We start from the raw sequence: 25,108 nt of genomic DNA, 5'->3' as shown, positions 1-25,108 counted from the left end.
AAAATCCTGTTCAGCATAATCATATGGAGCATATAGAAATAGATAGGCACTTGTACATTAGGAGGTTTCTAGTGCAGAGGTTTGCCAATTGTTTTGAAGGTCAGGTGGTTGACTAGTTGATTTAACCAAAGGAGTCCCTCAGTTGAAGTTAGAATGAAATTTGCACAAGCTAGGGATGTACAACATTTTCACCTAGCTTGAGGGGTGGTGTTGAGAGATGCTTGTTTATGGGCTCTTTTGTTTCTTTGTGTCTTACACTAATCAGGGTTTTTTTTGTAACCTTTTACATTAGTATAAAACCCAATGAAGTAAGCCATGACTGATTTTTTTTTTTTCTTTTTGAAAGAAGTTTAAAGTATTTCATTAATATGCAAAATGAATACAGTAACAACTGCATAAGGCACTGTGCAGAAGCATTATATCTCCTATATAGATCACCCTATAAGATTAGATACAAAAGTGCATTAGAATCAAACATGGAATTGTAAGGAACATCCTTGAAATAAACCTTCTTCTCTAAATATTGTTTTATCTCCATCTACACTCACAAGTATTCTTGAGCATCAAATTATTATTGCTTATTGGAACTCATGTTGGTAACTGTTAAGTTTTATTGCTTTTTTTTTTTATGAATGATTAGGCAATTTTGTTAAAAAGATAAAAAGGGAAGTACAAGCAGCTTTTGATGCACGAGATGCTACCTCCCCAAAGGAATGAGTACAGACCCAAAGCACTATAAGACTATAAATTAGCCCAATACAAAGATGCCCAAGAAACCCCTTGCTTAGCCAAAGAGTCTGACAAAGCATTAGCTGATCTGCTGACCCATTGGAAATTGACTGCCATGTTGTAATCCATTTTACTTTCCTCAGAAGATCTCTGTAGCCCCAATTTGACAGTCCCAATTCTGCAGCCAGCTAACTATTACCTTGGAATCTCCTTCAACTACCAGATCTGTTAAGTTTTATTGCTTGAGCATGAATAATAAAATATGTACGATGTGCTAGGCATCCCGTGTTGTGGGCTGGAAAATGCTAAGCAGCCATCATTTTTGTTGTCAGGATTACAGACTTCCCCCATGGGAAGTAATTCCCCAAAACAATCTTTTCCTGTTTGTTTCTTGTTTTGCTATGCCATTGTCTGATCTATGTTTCCATTGAAAATTTTCTCCCAGCTCTTCAGATAATCTTTTTACTTCCCTATCTTTTGCCTATATATCCATGGGCTTGTTGATTGAATCATTGAATTAGCGCACTATACCTTAGAGTTGCCTTCTTCCACTGTGTTGTAGTTCAAGGTTTTTTCAATCCTCAATTCCCGCAAAAACAACAACAATTCAGCCCTTTTAGAGTTCCCAATGCCTATAGGTCCAGAGTATAAAGCTAATGCAATGCTATTCTTGTCTCTAGACAACCTATCAGCACCTAAAATTCTGGGGCTTCCCAAACTGCACTCATCAAATTTAAGTTTCTTGAGGCTTAGTTCTGGTGGGATTTAGTAGTTTATCATGATCACCCTTGTCAATGATGAATGTGCAACAGTATGTCATTTCTGAATAGTGTCATTTGTGGAGAGAGGCCGGAAAGCTTCCATTGTTTTCACCAAATGAGTTACCTTAACTGAGATTTAAAAAGTAAATTTTAGCTGAAATGACATTGAACATTTAAGAACATTAGGAATTCTCAAGATCCCCTTCCAAACTGGGGCTGTTCTATCTGGAAAGGAATTATGAAGAACCTTACTGTTATCTCTGGAGGTTTGGTTTCAAGGTGAGTAGAGGTGACAGGCTGAGATTTTGGAAGGACCCTTGGTGTATGGATAGTCCCTTGGTCGAGGCCTTCCCTCTCCTCTTTCAGTGCGCTGCTAACCAATATTGTCTCGGTGGCTGACTCATATGCCTCTGATAATTCTGTGATTTGGACTCCTTAGTTTAGAAGAAACCTGTTTGACTGGGAGTTGGGTGAGGTGTTGGAGTTGCTGGAACTTTTTACGTGGGCAGGGTATTGATGTCAATTGGGAGGATGAATGGATTTGTAAATGGAGCGGAGATGGCTATTTCTCAGTCAAATCCCTGGCTAAACTCAGCAGCTCAGGCTCTACTGATTTCCCTAGCAAGCAGATTTGGAATCCAATCTTTCCTTCGAAGTCTAACTTCCTTGTTTGGTTTATGGTTTTAAACAAATGCCTTTTCTAGAATCAGCTTGGAAAGGAGAGGTCTGCAGCTTTTGGATTTATCTTGTGTGGTCTTTGTGGACTCAATGCCTGAATCTACTGACCACCTTAGCATCCATTGTTCTGTTTCTTCCAAGGTGTGGGAACACTTCCTCAATGCTGTTGGGATCTGCTGGGTCATGCCAAGTTCTGTCAAAGACCTACTGTTTTGTTGGAAGATCCTAGGCTTGAAGAAAAAAGGAAAGCTGGTTTGGAAAACCATTCCTCCAGCTGTCCTATGGTCAATTTGGTCTGAAAGAAACAATAGAATTTTCTGTGACAAAATGAAAAGTCCAGATGAATTAGTACAGTTCGTGGTTTGTAAACTAGTGTCTTGGGTGTATATAAATCTTGAGTTTAAGCACCTGAATGTGCCTGAGTTGTTTCGGTCCCAGGCCCTATGGAGTCTGTAATCTGTGTTGATTCCTGGCTAGTCTCCTTGTGGCAAGGAATCTGTTGCATCTTTTGCTCCTCTTATTAATAAGTTTTTACCTTTCAAAAAAAAAAAAACATTAGGAATTTGTAAGAGCACTACCTAGTATTTTTCTTAATAACCTAGAGTGGAAAGAGTCTGCATGGTTGAGTCTTTGTAAATTTTAGTTGTAGGTAGGGTAAGACTTGGTTGGGGGATGGTCTCTTTGAAAGACAGAGAAAGACCGAGAATTTGGAGCGAGAGTCAATTTCAGGCTAGGGTGCTGGTTTGAATGGTAGAGTTGGGAGTCCAAGGCTAAGAGTGCTTGAGTGCTGAATGACTTCCAATACGAGGAGGATCTCTATTTATGGGGGAGATCCCGAGATCCTAAAAGGTAGGAGATAAAGGTGCTTGTCACTTATCGGGAAAGGGAATATTGGATTTGCTGTCAATCATTAAGTGCACCACTGGGGTTTTGCCACATGTCTCGTGAGGATCTTGCTGAGGATCGACTTTCCTTTCACTCAGGAGCCCTCATTACTCACGTGTGCTACCACCTCTTGTGTGCCTTACTTAATTGACGTGGCATTAGTGACGTCACCGCTTGGCGGGCAATGCCTTGTTAGCCCTACGTGGTGTCTTGATGCATTCCTTAACGGGTAGAGGGTTTATTGCAGTTCTGAGCATGTGCGGGTCTCGTCGCGTGTTCGGCCCAGGTTTTCCTTGGATCGGGCTGCAAGTGGGCTCGTCGAGAGCGCGCGATGAACCGTGGGTTTATCACGGTTCTGCAATGTGCGATGTGGGTTCATAGCAGGCCTATGGTGCGTCGTGGGTTCATCGCAGGAGGAAAGTTGACTGTGGGCTGTTCGCATGCGTCCATGTGGTGTCAATACAGTGTTTTAATGTTCTCGGAGGGTCTGGATGAACACTATATACCTACAGTAATAATCTGTTATCTTGTTCATTTCTTTTTCCCTCCTTTTCATGCACAAAAGTGTATAATAACTTCCGCTGATAAAAAAAAGTGTATAATTACTTCCAAGTTGTATGTAAGAAACTGCAAAATTGCTCTTTCAAACTCACTGTACTCTGGTTCAACTTATAGTTTTACAAAAGTATCCAATACTAATGGCAAACTGGTTTTTTGCTTTTTCTAACCAGTTGGTTTTGTTATTTTCTTTGATCTGTTGTTTGACATGTATATAATTTTGTTGTAGTGCCTCTTCTCCTAGTGGGCTATGGTTTTGGAGCTTCATTTGTTGCTCTTTTTGCTCAGTTGGGTGGTGGAATATACACTAAAGCAGCTGATGTTGGAGCTGACCTTGTTGGAAAAGTTGAACAGGGAATACCTGAAGATGATCCACGAAATCCTGCTGTCATTGCAGATTTGGTATTTGAATTTTTGGCTGAAGTTTATCTTTATTGGAAAATTTGTTGCTTCAGTGCATTATTTGCTGTTGTTCATAATCCATGATAACTAAATATTTTGAAATAAAAAAGATTACAAAATTGAAGAAACTACAATGCAAAACAAAGAATGTAGCAACAGAATAAGTACTACACCAAGACTAGATAGCTCTGGCCAGCTATGCTTGCAAGAAAATAATGCACTTCTAATTACCACCAATTGGGGTTATAAGAGATAAGGAAGGTATTGTAATGACACAATACTTGGGACCTTTGGGAGTTGGGGATGCTGTTAAGGCTGAACTTTATGCTGTTCTACAAGGAGCTCAGATTGCAGAAGATTTGAACTTAGAGAGTTTAGTAATTGAAGGTGATTCAAAGGTGGTATTGGGCTGGCTCGCTGAACCAGAAGCGGTTACCTGGCATTATAGGGATGAAATAAAGAAACTTAAATTTGAGATGGTTCAACCTCAACCAACATTTTATTTAGCTCTGGTCGGTGGGTGTGATATTTGATACTCTATAGCCACCTGAAACATCATTTTTTATGTATCCTTCGCATTTTTTTAATTTTTTTATGAGTGCATTTGTAGGTTCTAGTGGAATGACTTCTAAGTATCTTCATTGTCATGATCAAGGTTGGAGACAATGTGGGTGACTGTGCAGCTCGGGGTGCTGATCTTTTTGAAAGTATCGCAGCAGAAATAATTAGTGCTATGATACTTGGGGGAACAATGGCTCAACGTTGCAAGATTGAAGGCAAGAACTTGCTTCGTTTTTTTTTTTTAAGTTTTAGTGATTTCTATTGCTTCCAACATTAGTTCAAATTTGGAAGTGCTCACCTTTATTGTCTTTTGTTGATTCCCCTGTGAGATAAACAGTCAGATCTTGTCATATACTTGAACATAGCTAGCCTTATTGCTAAAAATGTCTCTTTGGGTTGACATGATGCTCATGGTGGGTAAGGTGTGTGACTTGAGAACAAGTGTGGCATTACCATAACATCTGCTATAGTTGTTTTTCCTTCCTTCTCCTCAGAGTTTTGGTCATATCATGAAGTTTTATTTCATTATAGGATGGTTTAATCTCACTTTTTTACTGATTTTTCATTCATATGTATTTATTTGTTTCTTGTGAAAGTAGAAGCAACATCCTTATGAGTTGCCAGTTTACCCCCAGGTCCCTGGAACCATTTCTGTTTTATTTTTTGGGGAAGTTTGTAGTGCACCAATAAATGTTATATACGTAAAGAGCAGCCATTTTGTGGGTATTGGGGTGAGAAAAATGTTAGGGTACTGAAGATCAAGAAGTTGACATTGATTCCTTCATTGATCTTACCATGATTAGAATTTCCCATTGGGCGTTGACTGTGATGAATTCAAAGGAATATCAACAAACAGCCTATGGAAAGGATGGCAAATGGTTGCAGCCTATCAAGTTAGGAATCAAGAAAGACGACAAAAGGTGTGCAACTGAAGCAGGGAAGCTAAAATTAAATTTCAATAACTGTAGTTTAGGTAGACCAGGGGCTTCTGGAATTAGTGGTGTGATCACAGACTACTATGGTAATATCCTCCTCAGAGATTCAGGGCCAGTGGGCCAATGTAGCTTGCTTGAGACAGAAATCATAGCTCTCTTAGAAGGCCTAAAGTTGGTATGCATGGACGCAGACCTAATCATTGAAGGGGACTGTCAAGTTATCTTCAGTTTGATGAGAAAAAGGTGATGACATTCCTTGGAGGTACAGTGTCCTAGCTAGAAAGGTGCAGGGTCTAGGTCACAATCTGAATAACTCATTCAGACGGGTGAATGGGTCCCTAGATCTACAAATGCTTTGGCAGCTTGTTACCTAGATACAACAAGGGCATGGCTGAATATAGTCTCAGGTATGAAATTTACACTTAAGAAGTATCTGAAATGGTACAACATCCTTGTACAAGTATCCAGATACCATATTGTATGGGTAACCAAGGAAAATCTTGTATGGCAAATGCCTAGACCAGGAAGTAACTTGTAGTACTTATCTCACAGGTTTCTGCTGCCTTTGGGTTTCTTCTATCCAGATTTTTGGGCAGTATGGTGATGTTATGAATGGAATCTACACTGTTATTTACTTATAGAAATAATATATATTGTTATTTATCAAAAATGTATCTATTTCTTTTTTAGAAAGCAACTATTTTATTAGAATGATTTTTTTTTCTGGAAAACAGAATGTACAATGGATTATAAAGCAATGGAGAGCGTAGAGTACATTTCTCCCCCAGTTTATCACATGGCAAAACAGCCCAGAAAAATTAATTTCCATGTCCCCTTGCTTCACAAATATCATGCTTTGCCTTAATATTCCTGTTGGTGATTCATCAAAAAAAAAAAAATCTGTTGGTGATAATGTTTCCCCCTTGCAGATCCATCTGGATTTATCCTGTTTCCTCTTGTTGTTCATTCTTTTGACCTGGTGGTATCATCAATTGGAATACTATCAATCAGGGGTACACGTGAATCTGGAGTGAAGTCTCCTATAGAGGATCCTATGACAATTCTTCAGAAGGGCTATTCAATCACAATATTTTTGGCTGTTATTACGTTTGGAGTGGTAATCTCTCATCTACTGCCATTGATTTATAAGTATATTCATGCAGTTGGTGTTATACAAGTGCTTCTGTTCTTCACTTAAATTTATGTATATGAATGCATTTTTTTGAAGACAAAATTTTAACTTAATGTTGCACATGTAAACTTTTTACCTGTATTTGCTTGATGTTATCTGAGTTTCTCTTGGGTGTTTTACTTCACTTTGCAGTCTACTCGTTGGTTACTTTATACTGAACAAGCACCTTCTGCATGGCTGAGCTTTGCCTTGTGTGGCTTGGTTGGAATCATCACAGCCTATGTTTTTGTTTGGATCACCAAGTATTACACTGATTACAAGCATGAGCCTGTACGCTTACTAGCTATGTCAAGTTCTACAGGGCATGGAACTAACATTATTGCTGGCATTAGCTTGGGTCTGGAGTCAACTGCTCTTCCCGTTCTTGTTATAAGCATATCTATTGTCTCAGCTTTCTGGTTGGGTCACACTTCAGGCTTGTTAGATGAAAATGGAAATCCAACTGGTGGTCTGTTTGGTACAGCGGTAGCAACTATGGGTATGCTTAGCACTGCTGCATATGTTCTGACCATGGATATGTTTGGTCCAATTGCTGATAATGCAGGTGGAATTGTAGAGATGAGTCAACAGGTACCATCTTCTGAAAATTGGTTCAACCTGGAAACAGTACTGTGTTATATTCGGGTTCTGAGCTTTTGACCTTTTATCATTTTAATTTACTTTAACGTAAGGTCCATCCTTTACAGCCTGAAAGTGTTCGTGAGATCACTGATGTTCTTGATGCTGTTGGAAACACTACTAAAGCTACCACCAAAGGATTTGCCATTGGATCTGCTGCACTTGCATCTTTCCTCCTTTTTAGTGCTTATATGGATGAAGTAGCTTCATTTGCCCATACACCTTTTAAACAGGTATGGTGTTTTTTCAATGATGAAATTATTTCTTAAATTCCAACGCTTTTACATTATTTCTCATTTTCCAAGTGTCAATAATTTACAGGTTGACATTGCAATTCCTGAAGTTTTCGTTGGTGGCTTGTTGGGTTCAATGCTTATTTTCATCTTTAGTGCATGGGCTTGTGCTGCAGTTGGTAGAACTGCTCAGGAGGTTGTTAAAGAAGTAAGAAGACAATTTATTGAGAGGCCAGGTATAATGGTAAGTATATAGTTCTGTAATTATATGTAAAATATTATGAACGTGGATTGTAGCTCTTAAAAATGCCACATGAATCCCAGGACTATAAAGAGAAACCAGATTACGGTCGCTGTGTTGCTATCGTGGCATCGGCATCTCTGCGGGAGATGATAAAGCCTGGTGCTTTGGCAATCATATCACCCATAGTTGTTGGTCAGTTATCTGCTATCTTGTTTTGGTTGGTTTGTCCATGCATAGACATTGTTATTGTTACTTTGTTCTCGGTCCTTTTTCATATACTTCTGTTGTTGCCTTTTCTGATAAAAGGTTTATTACTGTTGTGGAAATTTCAACCAAAAGGATAATAATCTTAAATCTGGACCATTGACATCGATAACTTTTTAAGCACTAAATTATGAAACTTGGTCTTTAAAGCTTCAAATCTTTGGTTGCTTTGGTACCTTTTCAAGTTACAGTGAACTGTGAAATTTGGAGACTGGATCCTGATATTCCTAAGTTGCTTCAATTTAATCTATATTTGCATTATACCCATACCAGATCCTTTCTGGGTCTGGGTATCATAGTTGGAATCTGAATAGACTGTTTTGGCTGAGTTATATATATGACTTTGTATACTTACTGCCATATTAAACTTCATATGCAAGGATTTGGACTTTTCCTGAATACCCTATGGGATTTGCCTTGCAGGTTTTCTGTTCCGGATATTGGGGCACTTCACAGGACATCCTCTACTGGGAGCTAAAGTTGTAGCTTCCATGCTCATGTTTGCTACTGTATCTGGTATTCTTATGGCCCTCTTTCTTAACACAGCCGGTGGTGCTTGGGATAATGCAAAGAAGTATATAGAGACCGGTGCTTTAGGAGGCAAGGGGAGTGATAGTCACAAGGCAGCAGTTACTGGAGATACGTAAGTTTTGTTTCATCGTCATCACCATCATTGTTATTCTTATTGTTGTTGAAAACTAGATTACAAACTATCTGCATTTTAAACAACCATTTTGGCACTGCAAGCATGCATATGCTGATATGCTTACGGTGGCCATGTGCATGCCTTGTGTGCAATAATGCATGTCGCCATGTCCCTTGCATATGCATATCTTGATGGGTAGGATCTTGTAAATATAATGGTTTTTTCTTACATGGAGAGCTGATGCGGCCAATGCAAGCCATAGATTTGATTAGCAGCATTCCGGATTATCCCTTTTGAAGTTTTCCTCACCCATGCCATCCCTATTCCAACAAATGTTTTTGATGCCTGACTAGGGCATTTAAGATTAATATGAGGCCATAAGTAGACTGATAAAATAGTAAGAAAATGGAAAAAACTAGGACCTGGATGAATGTTTCATGGCTATAGCTGTGCAATTCATGTTTGGGAACATGAAAGGACCTTGGTTCAGGTTGAATATGATTCAACCAGATGGTCATGCCTGGTTTTCAAGACATTGCCCCCTACTGTACATCGGTACCTATTGTACATTGCTGGTCAGTTGAATGAGGAATAATATCATTAAGTCAACCATTTGTCAATTGATAAAAAAGTCCATTCCTAGTCAGCATTCCTTGGTTATTGGATGGCTGATATTAATCAAGTTTAGTTGTAACACAGCTTATGAAAGCATGTTCTCATCTTTTAGTAATAAGAAAAAAAGGCTTTCTTTTCACCACATGGTGCAATACCAGACTCTTTTAGGCTGAGGTAAGGTGACAGTGCACATGGACCTCATCATCATCATCAATGCCTTATCCCAACAATATGGTTATATGGGTTTGACTATTGACTAAAGAAAACAAATTTAATTTCTTTTTCATGTAAGTGTGATGTGCTATTGATGTTAGCCTACCTCTTTACCATGACAAATTTAGATTATTGGCTTTTTGTTCTTTTGTCATTATCAAAATTTGCAGTAGGGGTGCAGAATTACCATGGTTGATCCACGTAAATCAATGTCCATCTTGGGTTTGCTTTGCTTTACTATATTCTGTATCCATCCTATTGACAGGATTGCACAAGGATTTATTATGGTTTTTTCATCCCTGATTTTATTTATTTATTTATTAAGTTGTACCCGCAATCATATTAGAAAATTGGTGGTCTTTTTCCCATTTATTGCATAGTAAAATAAGAAATAAATACAGCGTTGGTTGCTAATTGTATCTCGGTACATCTAATTTTCTTCAGTCAGTCTATTTGGCAATGTTGTAGTGCCATCTAGGGCTGCTTTTTTTTTTTGGTTTAATAGATGTTTTCTCTATCAGACTATGACCCCAGTGTAAATGCCCTAATAGGACCCTTTTACTTTTGCAGGGTTGGAGATCCATTCAAAGACACAGCTGGGCCTTCACTTCATGTCCTTATCAAGATGCTCGCAACCATTACACTGGTCATGGCACCTGTCTTTTTGTGAGGAATTTTTTTTAATACATTCTCTCTTTTATCTAACCTTTAGTGTATGATGCTCACTCCTAATCAAGAGTTGCTGTTTTGAGAATGAAGCGTGCCAGACCCCCCTTGATCCATATTGATGGTGTCCAATTTACAAGTTAACATATAATACTCCTTTTCTTTTCCTTTCTTTTAAAATAAGTTTGTTAGGACTACCCATTTTGGTCGTGACACTTCTTAATCGAGGAGTATAGCTCATATATTCTTTGCTTAAACACTCTTTACATGGCTGTAGATTGTAGTTGTATGCGGTTATCAAGAATATATAGAGGGCCAGATGAGCATTTCATATGTACCTGTTTTAAGCGACTTGTGTTGAGTTGTGACTTGTCTTGTTTCCCCTGGAAACGGGAGTGGGGATTTGTAAATTAGCTCTCTGTGGATTAATGTCTTCAATCCCTTGCAGTTGCTCTCTAGGTTTTGGGCCTCGTGGCATTTTGAACGAAGCTACGACTTACGAGTTCTTTCAGAGAACTCAAAACAAAATTTAATTTTAGATTTGAAGGTCTTATGAACTCGGCTGTAATGTTGTTTCCCTTTGGTTGATGGCCACCGTCCCATGCGAACAAATAATGACTTAATGAGCTTAATTTGGAATAGAAATGTGTCTACCCCATATATATGAAATATTCGTGTACAATTTGGGATAATTCGGAATTGCTAATGAAATATATTGGAAAAAGTGAAGTCATTAAATGTAACACGGTAAAAGTTTGGCCAAATATGTATTTATGTTTGATACTTATTTAAAAGTTGGAAAGGAAAATGAATAATCTGTTGGCGCCTTGGCGCATGGCTCAAAGTACTGACATTTACAGTCCACACTCCTTTTGTGCTGTTTTTCTTTTCAATTCCACAAATATAGCACTGATATTAATGTTTAAACTAGAACTGAAAGGTATCATCCAATATCGGTACAGCCTCTGGGGGCATTTTCTTTTCTTTGCACAAGTTGGGGTAAGCTAGAAGCGATTTCCTATAGTCATGACTTATAGCCAGATGAATGGAACCGTACTAGATGAAACAAGGAAGATCTCTAGAGTCCAGACTTCGATCATTAAGACCCTTCTGACAATGCCATTGTTAGAAACTTTCCCGCTAATTTCTCTTTAACATCTCATCTCATCCCTCGTTCTCTTAAACTTTGAGGGTAACGTAATTTTGAAAAAGAAATGTTCATTTCTTAGTGGCATATTTCTGATACCATGGGGTTTTGCGTGACTGCAAATGTGCGAACCTGGCTAAGTAAACCAATTACGAGAGTGAATATGCCAGTCATGGTAAGGGGATCTCGGGAGTGGTTTTGAAATTTAAAGGTAAAGCGAAAATGCGACTTTTAGATAAAAACTGTATACACATATCTGCACATGTTTGATTTTACATTGAAACAAAATTAACGTGTTTTTTTACTTCGAAAACAAAAACAGAGTTAAGAACATGTTTTGGCCTTTTTGCTGATGTAACAATTCCAACAAATGAAAACAAAAACATTCATGTTGTAAAACACTCCCTTAGTTTCCAAATAAAAAATAAACTGAAATAGTTGTGGATGAATTCAAGTACACCTATGTTTGATTTTTTTCTTAGAAATTCATAAAACCAAAAAATTCTAGAGGAATTGAAACTTGGGAAGCAATACAAGAAGAGAGAATAAACTGACGTGGACAACTGCATTGATTTTTTGGTATTAGAACGACTGCACTTTAAGGAATATATGGTGGGGATATGCAGTGGGACGTTGTAGGGGGCTGATTTGAACTCCAGATATAAAGTTGAATTGGGTCTGAGTAGGATTAATGTTGCAGATTAGATATGTGTAGCCAAGGCCTCAACCCTATCCCAACCTCAAGTTAAGTTGAATTCATACTTTTAACATAACCCAAGTTTTAATCCAATTTTTTTTGGTTGGGTTCGGGCTAGTCTAGCCCAAGTTGCAACTAACAACTTAATGCGAAAAACCTCAAAAAGCTCAAATTCGCTTTCGTTCACTCAGAAAATTGGCTTTCTGGTGAAGTTTGTTTAAAGAGTTCGCATCGTCCATAGTTATTATTGAGAGATATTTCCGATACACGGTTGAGATGCGATGTGGGGGGCAGATGCTAATTTTTGTTTTAATTGTTTCTTCAAAGCAGCTCAATCAAAACAGCCCTCAGGGGCATTTTTGAGAGTTTTCAGGTGCTTAACTTTGCAAGGTGGGCTCCACCCGGACAGCTCATAAAGAATGTTTAGTGCTCCACCGGAGAGCTCATAAAGAATGTTCAGTGAAAATTTTGAAACTAGTAACTCTTTCAAAGCGGCTCTGCGAAAGCAGCTCAATGAAAGCTTCAGCCCTCCCAAACATGGTTGAAGTGGTTCAAATTCCTTAACGCTAATACCCTGCTCTGTCTTTCGACGCTGAGCTGCTGAGGGTTTGGACACCCTTCACCTCGAGAGTGGCTCCGGATCTGCCACAATTTAACTTCTGTTTATTGGTGGCAAAAGATGGGAAGCAGAGGAGTTATTGGGGATAAATGGTCAATGAGGATCCTGTGGTTATGTGCAATCGGAAGTGCCATAGGTTTGTATTGATGCTCCGCAACTGCATTTGGCACCAATTTGATATTCTACCCCCAACATCTTGATTTCTTTGTTTTCTACTATTACTGTTTTTAGGGTTGTGGATGGTCGGTGTAGAAAGACAGACCCAGAACAGGGAACGGATGATGGCTGAAAGATTGAGGGCCATAGACTCAGGCGTAGACAGCCAATCTAGTGGCGAGGAGGTTTGAGAGCTGGGATATTCATTTTTCAGTGTTTACTATTATATTTTTAACTGGAAACCTTCTTTTAGCTGTGGATTACTTGTTCTTGATACAGCAATTTCCAGTCAGAAACATCTTGTCTGAGTTTTTGTTAATTTTTTTTTTTTTGGCTTTTGAATAAGCAAAGTTAGCTTATGAGAAAGATCACATCCTTGTTTTTGGTTTTAACATCAAATGTAGATCTTTGATGAAATAATCTTCCAACATCACTTCCACAGGCTTATTTTACCTCTTTTTTATATAATTTTCACTTTATTGGATGTTCAAGAAGGCAACTGCATCCATATTCATGCTTCTAAACTGGGAATGGTGCAATGGTGGGCATCTATGCCAAGTTTGGCTGCATTGAAGCAACTGTGTTGGAACTGCATGTGAGAGGAATCTTGTGATGGAAATGTTGGAGCTGCCAGCGAAACGTTTGACAATATAACTCAAAGGGATTTTAGTTTGGTGGGCCACCATGACCCCATGTTATACTAATCATGGAAATTTGCAAGCTGCACAGGAACTTTTTGATTGGATGTATCTGAGGGATGTGTCTTCTTGAAATGCATTGCTTATGGCTTACTCACAATCAAGTAACCATGGCTGTTGCCATTTCAGTCTGTGGATGCATTGGATCTCTGAGAAGAGAAAAGAAATACACGAGTGCTTTAAAAATCATAGTGGCATGGAAATGAATACCCACATCTTCAACTCTTTGGTTGACATGTATGCTAGATGTTGGACAATGATGCTTATCAAGTGTTTGGCAAGATGCCTTCAAGGACATAGTGTGTTATAATGCAATAATTGTAGGTTTTGCTAACCATGGGCGTGCAGAAGATGCCCTCAAACTTGGAGTTGTTAATTGGTCTTTTGCAGCCAGATGCAGTTACATTCGGGGTGTTTTTACTGCATGGAGCCATGCTAGCCTGCTAGATATGGGTAATTAATGTCTTAGTTGCATGACTGGAGGCTAGAAAATAAAGCCTTTGGTTGATCACTATGCTTGATGGTTGATCTTGTATGGTTGATCTTGTAGACCATGCAAGATTTGTTGAGGAGGCTTATTGGTTTGGTAAAACAATGAAGGTAGAACCTCATGCTAGCATATGGGGGTCGTTGTTTATGTGAAACTTAGTGCGATGCTGAAATTGGTGAAGTTTCTGCAGGAAAGCTGCTCAATAATGGGGCCAGAGGATCCTGCCAAATATGTGCTGTTTTCTAAGATTTATGCTTTGGGCCATTAGGTTGGATATTGTTGCAAAGGTTTGATGTTGGATGAGGAGGAGAATCCAAAACATAAGGGGATTGCCCAAAACAGAAAGTTGCAGTTGGATAGAGGCAGATGGGCTTGTCCACAAACTTTAGCAGGTGACAAAAGCATTCCACACCAGAAGCATATCCATGTGACATTGAGAAATCTGTCTTTGAAATTATGTTGAGTATTAGGTATTGATTTTAGTTAGTTTTATATGAGCAGGAGTGTTGAACCTGGATAAGGGGATTTTTTTTTTTTTTTGTTTTAGATGCCTATATGGGTAAGTTTAGGCTGCCTATCTCCAGAAATGGATGGTCTTTTAGAATTGTGATTAGAAGGATTATTTTGGAGATTGTAGACACTGATTTATGAGGATACACCTTTGGCTCTGTTTGGGAATAGTGCAAATGACGGTTCAGTGGATATATGTACTCTGGCTCAGTTTGCCTGGTGTTTGGCAAGAATGCATTTGTCTCTTGACAATGACAAAAAAGACAGATTCCAGTACATGTTTGCATTCAAATGAGAGCAAAGATTGCATCCAAAAAATGGATGTAAACTTTGCACTCAAAGTTGATCGATGTTAAAAAGGTGTATTCCAGTTTTGGGATTTGCGTTTTGCACCTATCACAACTAAAAATCGTTTGGCAAGAAAATAAATTTATCAATGCAAAACTAAACCAACATTGCATTTGCATGGACCTGAATGCACTCTATATATTTGTATTTGCACTCTTCCCAAATGGAGCCTTTTAGTGTTTCTCTGTTCTCTTTTTCTTATCTTGATTAAATGTCAGGTGCTTCCTAATTATCCATGTTTGTGGAAAAAGTAATTCTTTCTTCTTCATCACACTAATGGCTGAGGATTTAAAAACCCAACATGATTATGCTCAGGTATATATGATTCTCATTTACAAAAGAAAAGGTAAATCTGATTCTACATTTGTCTGAATGTTGAACAGTTTTGAGTTTTGGGGTCACTCCAGCTGTAAATGATACCCGTGTTCTCTAGGTTATATATGTCTCCCAAGTCTTAAGAATTGAAATCATTTTGGACTTGTTGCGTAGTACTTGCTTATATTTTTTTAATCTTTTGATCCTTAAAGAGTTAATTAATCATGTAATTTGAGCACCTAGCCCTTTTCTTTTGGGTTTAAAGAAACTAAATTAATCCCCTCTAATCTGAATGTCTAAGCATATGTCGATCTGCTGGGACTCTAGATGCAACTCAACGGGCTTTTAATAATTGCAAGCATCTGTTTTCAGGCACCAAAGTTTTCATTGTTGGACACCTGTAAAAGTCAATTGCTTTGTTAAACAGATGCAGAATTGTAGATAAATGTTCATATGCTATATTTTATATAGTTACATTATATGTTTTAAAAATCATAATTGTATTGTAAATCATAGAGAAAGTTGAATCAAATCAAATCATGAATTATATTGTAAATCATAAAATTGTTTCCATTTTTTACAAATTGTCAAAAAATGAAATATAGATAAGCAAAAAAGGCTAAGTACACATAGAACAGCCTTTTTTTAGGGCTTGGGCTGTTATTGTTGGTTCATCTTCTAGAAGACAGAAAGCTGCTGAGATGTGGTCACCCCCATTATGCGACTGGAAGAAACTGAATTTTGATGGGAGTTGTTTGGGTAACCCAGGTCCCTCAGGCATGGGGAGGGGAGGTAATTAGGGATGAGGAAGGAAACATGATAGCCTTTATACTGAGGGCCTGCTGAACAGGGTGCTGTGGCAAGAGCATAACTGTTAACTACAGTATACGGGGTTGAGAAGGCAAAGGAGCTGGGCATCAATAACCTAGTCATCGAGGGTGATTCGAGAAATGGCTGAAGGAGAGGAGGTGACATGGCGCCTGGGAATAACTTCAGGCGTTTTAATTGGTTAGCAATGGATTTGATTATCAAAGTTAAGTGAGTAAGAAGAACTGCCAACAGCTTGGCAGATGGCCTAGCTAAGCAAGGGCTACACAGAACTCAATTGCATTGGGCTCAATTGTAATATCTGGGTGGGGTCAGCTTTTCCATAGCTGTGCTTTTCTCCTCTTTTAACAACCTCTTGTTGTCCTCATGCCTATTTTTTATTAATGAAATCATTTCTGTGTTGCTTATTAAAAAAAAAAAATAGTGATTCTACCAATTTTAATCCGTATCTACCTATATACTTAAAGCAATAGAAGTTATCATTTATACAATAGAAGTATAATCAAGTTTGACTTGAAACTCAAATAACTCACATACAATGGCATTTTATCCAACATATGATGGAAAATAAACTTATGGTTCATTTGGCTTGCAGGAATAGGGGGTATGGAATCAGAATCTCCAACTGTTTGATTTGGTAGAACTGGAATGGCATTACGCCATTTGAGTGAATGGTCATTCCCTACCCATCCCTTGGGAATGAGAATCCATTCCAACTTATTCTGATTCTGATATTGAATTGCTTTAAAATGTAGGAATCGTATAAATTATAAGATTTATGAATCAAATTGTAGGATTCAAACAAAATTTGTATGATTTTTGTATAAAACGATTCAAACATAAAATTCAAATCAAAATCCTTGGGGTTCATGATTCAAATCTTGAAGCATATTGTAAATTATAAGATTTTGACAATATTGGTTACATTAAATTTGTCAAATGCATCTAGTTTTGTATTCTAGTAGATTTTGTTATGCATTTTGCAAATTCATTATAAAATTTGTGTTTTCTCTTTCTTCACTTAGAATAATCAATATTGAGATCAGGGCATATGGATATTTCCAAAATGATTATTTTGATGATGATTTAGAAGTAATAAGTTGGAAGTTAAGGTTGTTTTTGGAATTGGAGGTGGAATTAGATTTGTTAATTATGCAATAAAAAAAATGCAAATCTTGTAATTCTAATTCTAAGGTTTTTTTCCATGTTTGTGCCTAAAAAGAAGCCTCAGATGATATAACCAAGTTTGCTAAAGGTCAAATAATCTATATACAATGGTTCCTTAACTTAAAATGATGGAAAATAAACTCAATATTTTTTCCTTCTAAAATATCTTAAATAACTTGAATTAATCATTTTCCAATAACGATTTTAAAACAAGTCTCATTGAGCAAAATCAAAGATTAAAATATCGACACGATATGTCTAATATGGGGCGTATCATTTCGGTATCAGACCATACCAGTATGAGATATGTTGGAGGCATATCCTTCCAATCATGCATATTGATCTGATTCGTCGTCGTATTGGTGTGTATCACATAATATGTGTCGATATGGTTCGATATACACTGATATGGAAGTGTATCGAATATAAATTTAACAAGTGTGAATTCACTATAAAAAAGGCTCTAACATGATTCGAACTTAGGAACAAAGATCGTCTAGCGCCCAAGGAGTCCATGCACCTTAACTACCCAGCCAAACCTTATTTCATGATAATAAACGAAATAAGATAATATATGAAATCCAAACAAGCAATACATACTTATCTTCAACAACTTTAATTACAAATTAAAAGAATAATATTCAAAATTAGTATTTTACAAATCAATAGAATAAATAATCTATCAAGCCCACATTCATATCAAAAAGTTATTTTTAGTTTTAATAATTTTAAAATATTAATAATAGAATAATTATTTCAATACTTAAAATTTATAAAATTATGCATGATGTGTATCTTAACATTTTTTATAAATTATTAGTTAATATTTTAATTTGCATTAATAACAATGTATTTATTATTTATAAAAATAAAAAAATTATTTACAAAATATTTAAAAATATAATATAAATTGAATCTATCAAATCCACTAATCTACATTTATATCAAAAAATAAATTTTAATTTAAAAAAATTATAAAAATAAATTTTCATATATGTATCTTTAAAACTTTAATAGATTTGATCTATTTTAAGTTATGATTATATATTTTTATAAATTATTAATTAATGTTTTAGCTTAGATTTCATAATAGCATATTTATTGTTTACAAAAATGAAAATGCTGTTTACCAAACATTTGAGAATTGTAGAGAATAGTGATGTGGACCCCATTGTGCCCGTACACAATTAATTATGTTAGTCGTTTATTATATTATTGATTTGTTTTATTCTTTTTGCCATGTTAGCAATAAGGGTAGTTTAGCCCTTTTGCATCTATTTAGATATGAATATAAATATTAGTAAAGGGGGCGGCATTAGCTTTTGTCTCTTCTTTTCTGAAACCTATCTTCGAATTTTTCTTCTCCTTTTCTTCTCTTCTCCTCTCCCTCTTTCTTCTATCTTTATTTGACTTTTCATTAAATATTTAAAATATATTGTAGTCTTGTTCGACTACTAGAATTAATTTTTTAGTTAACATTTTTGCTAATGATAAAAATTATAACTAGTAAAATAGAAAAAAAAATCGATATAATAATTCAAATATTATAGTTGCATATGTTTTGTGCCTTGGATTTTAGTAGAAAATAAAATAGTGACTTTGTGTATGTATTAATTTATAAAAATCTATATAATATGTATTTTGGACTTTTGATTGATGCATTATCAATAAAATTATAAAATATTTATGCATCCCAATATATTAATTGTAATATGCTCCTTTATATATACCATTAAAATATACAATTCCTATATTTTTATGTATTATTTGTAGCTATTTTGGTTTTAAATTTAATATTATTAATATTTTATAGAATTTATATTCATTTTCTTTGTGTATCCAAGCGTTTCCATATTTTTCATCTTTATCCATGTTCCAAAGCATATCTGTATTTGTATCTGTATTCAGGTTGTCCAATTCACTACTTGATACTGATACTTTAATCCTCGGACAAAACTTAAAAGAAACAATGAAATGACAAATTATAGAACTAATTATTAATTGAACTGCTTTGAATTGCATGAATCGAATGGACTGTGAGATTCATGAATCAAATGGTAGGATTTAAACAAGAATTACAGTATTTTTGAAGAAAAGGACAAAGACATAAGTTTCAAATTGAAACCATTTATAGAATTGGGGTTAGTGATTCTAATAATGAATCATATTGTAAGTTGTAGGATTAGAGAGAGAGAGCTATTGGCAATGCTTCAAGGGTCCCTATTTTTTAGAAAAAAAAACCAATTATCAAATGTCTATATTATACAGAGTCGAATTTGATGCCATTTCATGAACATGACTGATATGCCAACTTAAATCCAAACCCTTCGATGGATGGATCATCTTTTGGTCTTAGGTTAAAAATAATGAGTAGGTATTTATTATGTAGTCACGTGTTCAAGTATTACTAGTATAAGAACAAATGCTATGTATATATTCAACTTTGATAAATTGCACAGAACTCGATGCAACTGTCTGCTACTAGATAAAATGTTTATTAAAACCAAAATCAAAAAGAAAAGTACAGATATATTGATTTTGATGAAAGCCACAATGGCTCTCAATCACATGCAAATCTACAATCTCTGCACAAAAAAACTTAAAGAAACAAAGGAACCTAGTCCAAATTCCAACAAAATCCCACTCATTCAACGTTCAAAATATCGATATGTCAATAGGGGTATATCGGGCAAATCAATACACATTTTGGAGATGTATTTTTATTTATTTATTTTTTTTTTGCAACTAGTTCAGGGGGGCCAGTTTAGGTCTCCTCTACCCCCTGAACTGGTCAGACCTCCGATACACCCACTGTAGGGGCATATCGTAGGGGTTTTAAAATGATACGTATCGGTCGATACGTATCGATACTTTGAACCTTGCTGTCATCTAAAGTCTGAAAGAATCCAGCCACCCAACTTCATGACTTGAATGCCCCTTCAACATCAAATTCACCATGTCAAGTCACTTGCTTCTTTCCCCATCCCCTCCTCTACCTTCAGTGTTCGTTTTTTGGGAAATAAGGGTGGGTAAATTGGTAGATTCCATGAAAAAAATAGGGGAACCCATGTTTGTTTTTGAAATTAGTGGGTTTAATGGAAAATAACAATTCTTGAGCAACTCATTTACTTAGAGAAGCAATACCCTCTTCAGATTTGGATAAATTATTCATGCATTGAAAATTATTAATATGTGATGGAACAATATTGTCTCTTCAACAATATCACTTTTTTTTTGGATAAATCAATTATCATACACTTTAATATGGGGAATGAAAGAACACTGATAAATGCTCTTATCCGGATAAATATATTCTAAGAAACACTTGCCCAGATAAATGTATTTATCGGGATAAACCATTTATTGAAATGCAAACAAGGCCTTAAAACTTCCAATTCTAAGGTTTGGGAGTCTTTCTTTGGCAAAAGCACGACCAACATGAAAAAAAAAAAAAAACTAGTTCAAATTCCTCCCTATGAGCCATTCATTTGATATTGATAAACGGAATTCAGATCCATTATGTTCCAGCAATCCAAACGCAGCCATTAGAAGCTTGCAAAGTCCAACGGCTTAACTTAGAACGACACTGCACGCAACTTACCACACCAACTGTATTACAAAGGAAATTTTACTTGAAGAGAAGATGTTCTAACAAATCCCGAGGCTATTTATTTAACCAGAATTCATAGAATTCATGTAAAATATTCTGTGGTCATACAACAAATCATATTGACCGCTCACTGGCATGTGCAGTGCACGTAAAAGCTTTGGAATTATCATTGTTTAAACATTTCTCTATCTAATTAAGCTTAGATGTAATTGGTATAGTTTTGCTTTACGTGTATAGAGAGATCACTGCAATCACAGACTTTTCAAATTGGTTAGTGACCTTGACCTGGTGGCCAAACCCTCAACCCATTTGACTCAAACAAGGATAGTTTTTTTATTTTAATTATTTATTTAATTATTTTTATTTTAGATAATCATGAACCGAGCCATTCAGATCAGACCATTGAACCACTGACCCCAAATCAGGTGGCCAAAGTGTTTTCAGTTTTGGGTTGGTTTTTGAAACATTGATGCTATATATGTTTTCGTGGAGTGAGAGATGCATCTCCATTATTGTGGGCTGTGAAGCTTGTATTATCAAGGTTATTCCATCATATTGAGGATTGGCATAGAAAACCTGGACCATTCATTTGATGGGTGGTTGTCTGGTTTAGTCACATGTCTCCATACTTTATTGGACTTTTCCCATACAACTAATGGTCTTATTTTAGGGACTTTTGTATCTATGCTTCTATTTTTAGGCTGTGTTTGGTTGCAATGCAAATTTATTTGTATTAATATAAATGCATGCAATTGTAAATGTAAAAAAATATAAATTCTTGTTAAATTTTGTTTGGATTTTACTTTATTCTATTTTATGTCTTAATTTACTTTATTTGTACTACAATAAAATAAAATAAACTAAAATTTGAAACTAAGGTAAGTCAGAATTTACACTCAAATCATTTACACTGCCATTACAAATTTATTTGCATTGCAACCAAACAGAGCTTTAGCAATTTGGTATATTTTCCCTTGTGGGTTTTTTCTTTCAACTTTTGCATTGACCCTCGTGTGTTACAGATTGATCATAAACATGGCCATGCCGTCATCGCTACTTCAATTTTTGGTGTGATAAAATCACCCTTAAATCTCAAAGTCAAAAGGGAATATGGTCCATAATATTTGTTTATACCGATGTTGGTCCCAGGCTCGTAGCTATATGAGGCCTTGGGTAGGGCTGTAAACGGATCGGATCTAGGAAAAATCCAAATCTGATCTGATTATTGAAAATTGTATTAGAATCTGATCCAAAATTTGATCTGATTTAAGGACCTTGGATTTAACAGATTTGGATTAGATTCAGATTTAATTCAATTCAGTTTTATTTAAAAAAAAAATAAAAAATATATTTATTTTTCAACTTTTATATATACTAAATTAATGTAAGTAGAACATACTGGATTTATTACATATATAAATTCATATATAATATAATATATAAAAATATATTTTTATAAAATTTATATATTAAAATCAATAAATATTATAATAGTTCAATTTGGATTTTAATCATATTGATGGAGCCTAATCTGAATCTGATCTTATTATTAGTTGGATGCAAATTATAAAATCTGAATCCAATTCAAATACATAAACACATTATTTGAATTCGAGATAATCAAATCAGATTCAGATCTGGCCTCGAATTTTTGGGTATCATTAACAGGCCTAATAGTCATGGGAGGGATAAACTGTATAGCATTTTTTCACACAAAGAGGCTGGCCTCAAATTCAAACCCACATGGGCATGCTTGACAGCTCGAGATTTTACCTTATTTCCTTATGGAACATCAATATTTCTGAATTTTAAACTAAAACATAACCTTTGAAGATTTCTAAATTAAAATGGAGACTAAAATGGATTGATTTGATTTAACTGTGAATTTCAGCTGAATTTGTTGGTTCAAAGATTCAAATTAGATTTTGCTAAATATGGGAATATATAGGAGGAAATATACAAAATTGCTGAAACAGGGAGGCATGCAATGAAAAAGCCTTATTAAGCAATTGTCTTGGCTCTGGGATGGATGAGTGTTAGTTGTGGTATGATCCCACTTAAGAGAGTACCTAGACCAAAAATCAACTTGATGAGATGCCTCTGAACCAGCTATCATGATTCATTTTTAAAACCTTCAACTTTTATTCACTATGTCTAAATATTTGCTTTAAAGAAAAATCTCTTGGTTAAGAAATTAAGATGATTTTTGGCCTAGTTAATTTCCATGGTTAGACTCATTGAATGGTGGGTCCTGATCATCTCTAGGGCATGCAAATGCTAACCTATGGGGCACCAAACAGCTGGTAGGTCTTGTGTGGGGATCTCAGCTTTTGTCCATTATTAATTAATAATTAAGGTATTGGATACTAGCTTTCGTACCTTTATATCAAAAATCACTATTTGTTGAATGTTAATGGTGATCAGTTAACCTAAGAGTATGCACGACATCTGGTGGCACTCGCACATATAGAATATCTCTCCATGAATTTAATATATAAGCATGGGAGATATTCTCCATGTGAGGATGAATGCCCATTTTAACAGTTATAAAAGTCTTAGGCATAAGACGTGAGGCTGATGGAAGAGGTTCCATGAAGTTCCCAAAGCCTTAAGAGAATTCTTGATACTTAAAAGAGATTCCTAGAGTATTCTGGAACACTATTGAACCTTGTAGATACTTATATTCTACAATGTTTTAAAAATCGGTTCAGAGGCTGAATCGTTTTTGCCTCCGGGTCATGGGTTATTGGTTCGACCATTTGGAGCAAATGGGTCAGACTGTGCCACATCAATAAGTGTGTGTGTGTAGGTATGTATAAACATGTATTTTATCAATAAAAATGAAAAATGTATAATTATTTTTATTTTTTAGTTGCAATATATATGTATATATAAATATTATTTTATATTTATAAAAAATGCTAAAAATTGCTATTCGAGGCCCAAAGAAGGGTTTTTTTTTGGCAAAATTAGCGGGTGGCGCCTTGGGACACATAAATCTCGAGAAACTATCCAAAAAAAAAATCTCCCCAATTAGACATTTGCAAATACATTGAGTGTGCAACCCATGAATCGTTTAAGTCAAATGATTGAGTTTCAGCAGAACCGGATCCAATTCAACATTCTTTGAATTCTCTATTCACTTTGCCTTTGTGTGTTCACTGTCTCTATTTTGCCCAAGGAGAGTACCTAGTTTGTGTGGGCTGAAGTGGTGCAAGACTTGTTACTTAGAGCCAAAGGTAGCTCAAGCAAGAAGGCCGACTTATAGAGTGTAGAAGCGTACACCATGCTCTCAAGGTGTTCACACTGTTTTCACTTTTAGGAGATCTAGGCTTATCAAAGCATAATGTTATTTAGGGATGGCAATTTTCTCCATCTCGGACGGGTACCCGACCCCATTGGGTTGAGAATTGCTTTGGTGGAAGGGATAGGACGGGAATGGGGATTAATAGGGATCCCCAACTGGGATCGGGGTTAGGGATGAGGAATGAGGTCCCCATCAGAAATCCGTTGTCATTCCTAGTATTACAAATCTTCATTGTGCAACCTGAATAACCAAACATTATTTTTCGAAACCCGTGTTAGAAATAACTATTAAACAACATAAAATTTATGTTTATTAATTCATCTAATAGAATACTGCAAGATTCCTCTTTGGATATAAACCTAGTCTTCCAGCTGTTTTTTTTTTTTTTTTTTTGCTTTCTTTCTCACAAAGTCACAGCCCTCAGATTCTCGTTGGGTTGCTTTGTAAGATGGCAAGTACAAGAATTCATCTTTTAATTGTATGATCTATAAAAACCAACCATTTTTCTTTTTAATTGTAGATGCATGTGTAATACATGTGCCTCTTCAATGGTCAAACTAAGGGCATTCTCCAATAGCTCATCATTTTATGATTTTAATTTATACATATTGAAGATGCAAGCATTTTTTCATTTGGTATGACTTGAAGAAATCTAGTGCCTACCAAGTCGAGACCATGTTTATTTATTTAAGTGAGTGCATAGACCTTGTAAATTACAAAACAGCAGATCGCAACATCTTTTAAACTAGTGTATTTGTACAAAGGAATTGTCCTCTTGTTATAATTATAATATATTATATTATACCAGGAAAGGAAACAATGAAGTACACTGCACTTCATTGAGAAATCTGAAATTACAGCCCCATAGTCTACTAGTAGCCCTCCCTAGAAACCGCATCCTGGCAGTAGATTTGGCATCGATTCATGGTGGGGCTAAGAATATTGGAGTGGGCTGAACAATCATTCTACCAATTATAAAACACCTGGCATGCTACCCAAGTTTTCTTAGCATCTAT

At 35.9% G+C, this 25,108-nt stretch overlaps 2 protein-coding genes across 3 annotated transcripts in view; both read left to right on the top strand.

Moving 5' to 3' along the window:
* LOC148844230 (pyrophosphate-energized membrane proton pump 2) overlaps nucleotides 1-10,533 on the top strand; it is a 39,660-nt gene extending 29,127 nt beyond the window's left edge. For both annotated transcript variants that reach the window (XM_088957547.1, XM_088957548.1), the window contains exons 7-15: nucleotides 3,841-4,013; nucleotides 4,669-4,789; nucleotides 6,439-6,626; nucleotides 6,834-7,271; nucleotides 7,388-7,552; nucleotides 7,641-7,796; nucleotides 7,877-7,988; nucleotides 8,484-8,703; nucleotides 10,105-10,533. In XM_088957547.1, coding sequence (XP_088813673.1) covers nucleotides 3,841-4,013; nucleotides 4,669-4,789; nucleotides 6,439-6,626; nucleotides 6,834-7,271; nucleotides 7,388-7,552; nucleotides 7,641-7,796; nucleotides 7,877-7,988; nucleotides 8,484-8,703; nucleotides 10,105-10,204 — 1,673 coding nt within the window. In that variant the 3' untranslated portion in view covers nucleotides 10,205-10,533. The remainder of the gene's footprint in view (nucleotides 1-3,840; nucleotides 4,014-4,668; nucleotides 4,790-6,438; nucleotides 6,627-6,833; nucleotides 7,272-7,387; nucleotides 7,553-7,640; nucleotides 7,797-7,876; nucleotides 7,989-8,483; nucleotides 8,704-10,104) is intronic.
* Nucleotides 10,534-12,328: 1,795 nt separating this feature from the next.
* LOC148844229 (HrpN-interacting protein from malus protein) lies at nucleotides 12,329-16,887 on the top strand. Its single transcript, XM_088959654.1, has 3 exons — nucleotides 12,329-12,799; nucleotides 12,895-13,004; nucleotides 16,604-16,887. The coding sequence occupies exons 1-3, from the start codon at nucleotides 12,724-12,726 to the stop codon at nucleotides 16,607-16,609; spliced, it is 192 nt and encodes a 63-aa protein (XP_088815780.1). The 5' UTR covers nucleotides 12,329-12,723; the 3' UTR covers nucleotides 16,610-16,887.
* The last annotated feature ends 8,221 nt before the right edge of the window (nucleotides 16,888-25,108 follow it).

Source organism: Nelumbo lutea, chromosome 8, assembly GCF_056320005.1.
Source record: "Nelumbo lutea isolate HS-2025 chromosome 8, American lotus-T2T, whole genome shotgun sequence".
NCBI classification, from domain to species: Eukaryota; Viridiplantae; Streptophyta; class Magnoliopsida; order Proteales; family Nelumbonaceae; genus Nelumbo; species Nelumbo lutea.
This window is presented reverse-complemented; position numbering and strand designations above follow the sequence as displayed.

Excerpts from the sequence above, each read along its gene's own strand:
- LOC148844229 (XM_088959654.1), top strand. The coding sequence starts at position 12,724 with ATGGGAAGCAGAGGAGTTATTGGGGATAAATGGTCAATGAGGATCCTG. Across the intron at positions 12,800-12,894 it reads TGCAATCGGAAGTGCCATAG|GGTTGTGGATGGTCGGTGTA; the intron begins GTTTGTATTGAT and ends TACTGTTTTTAG.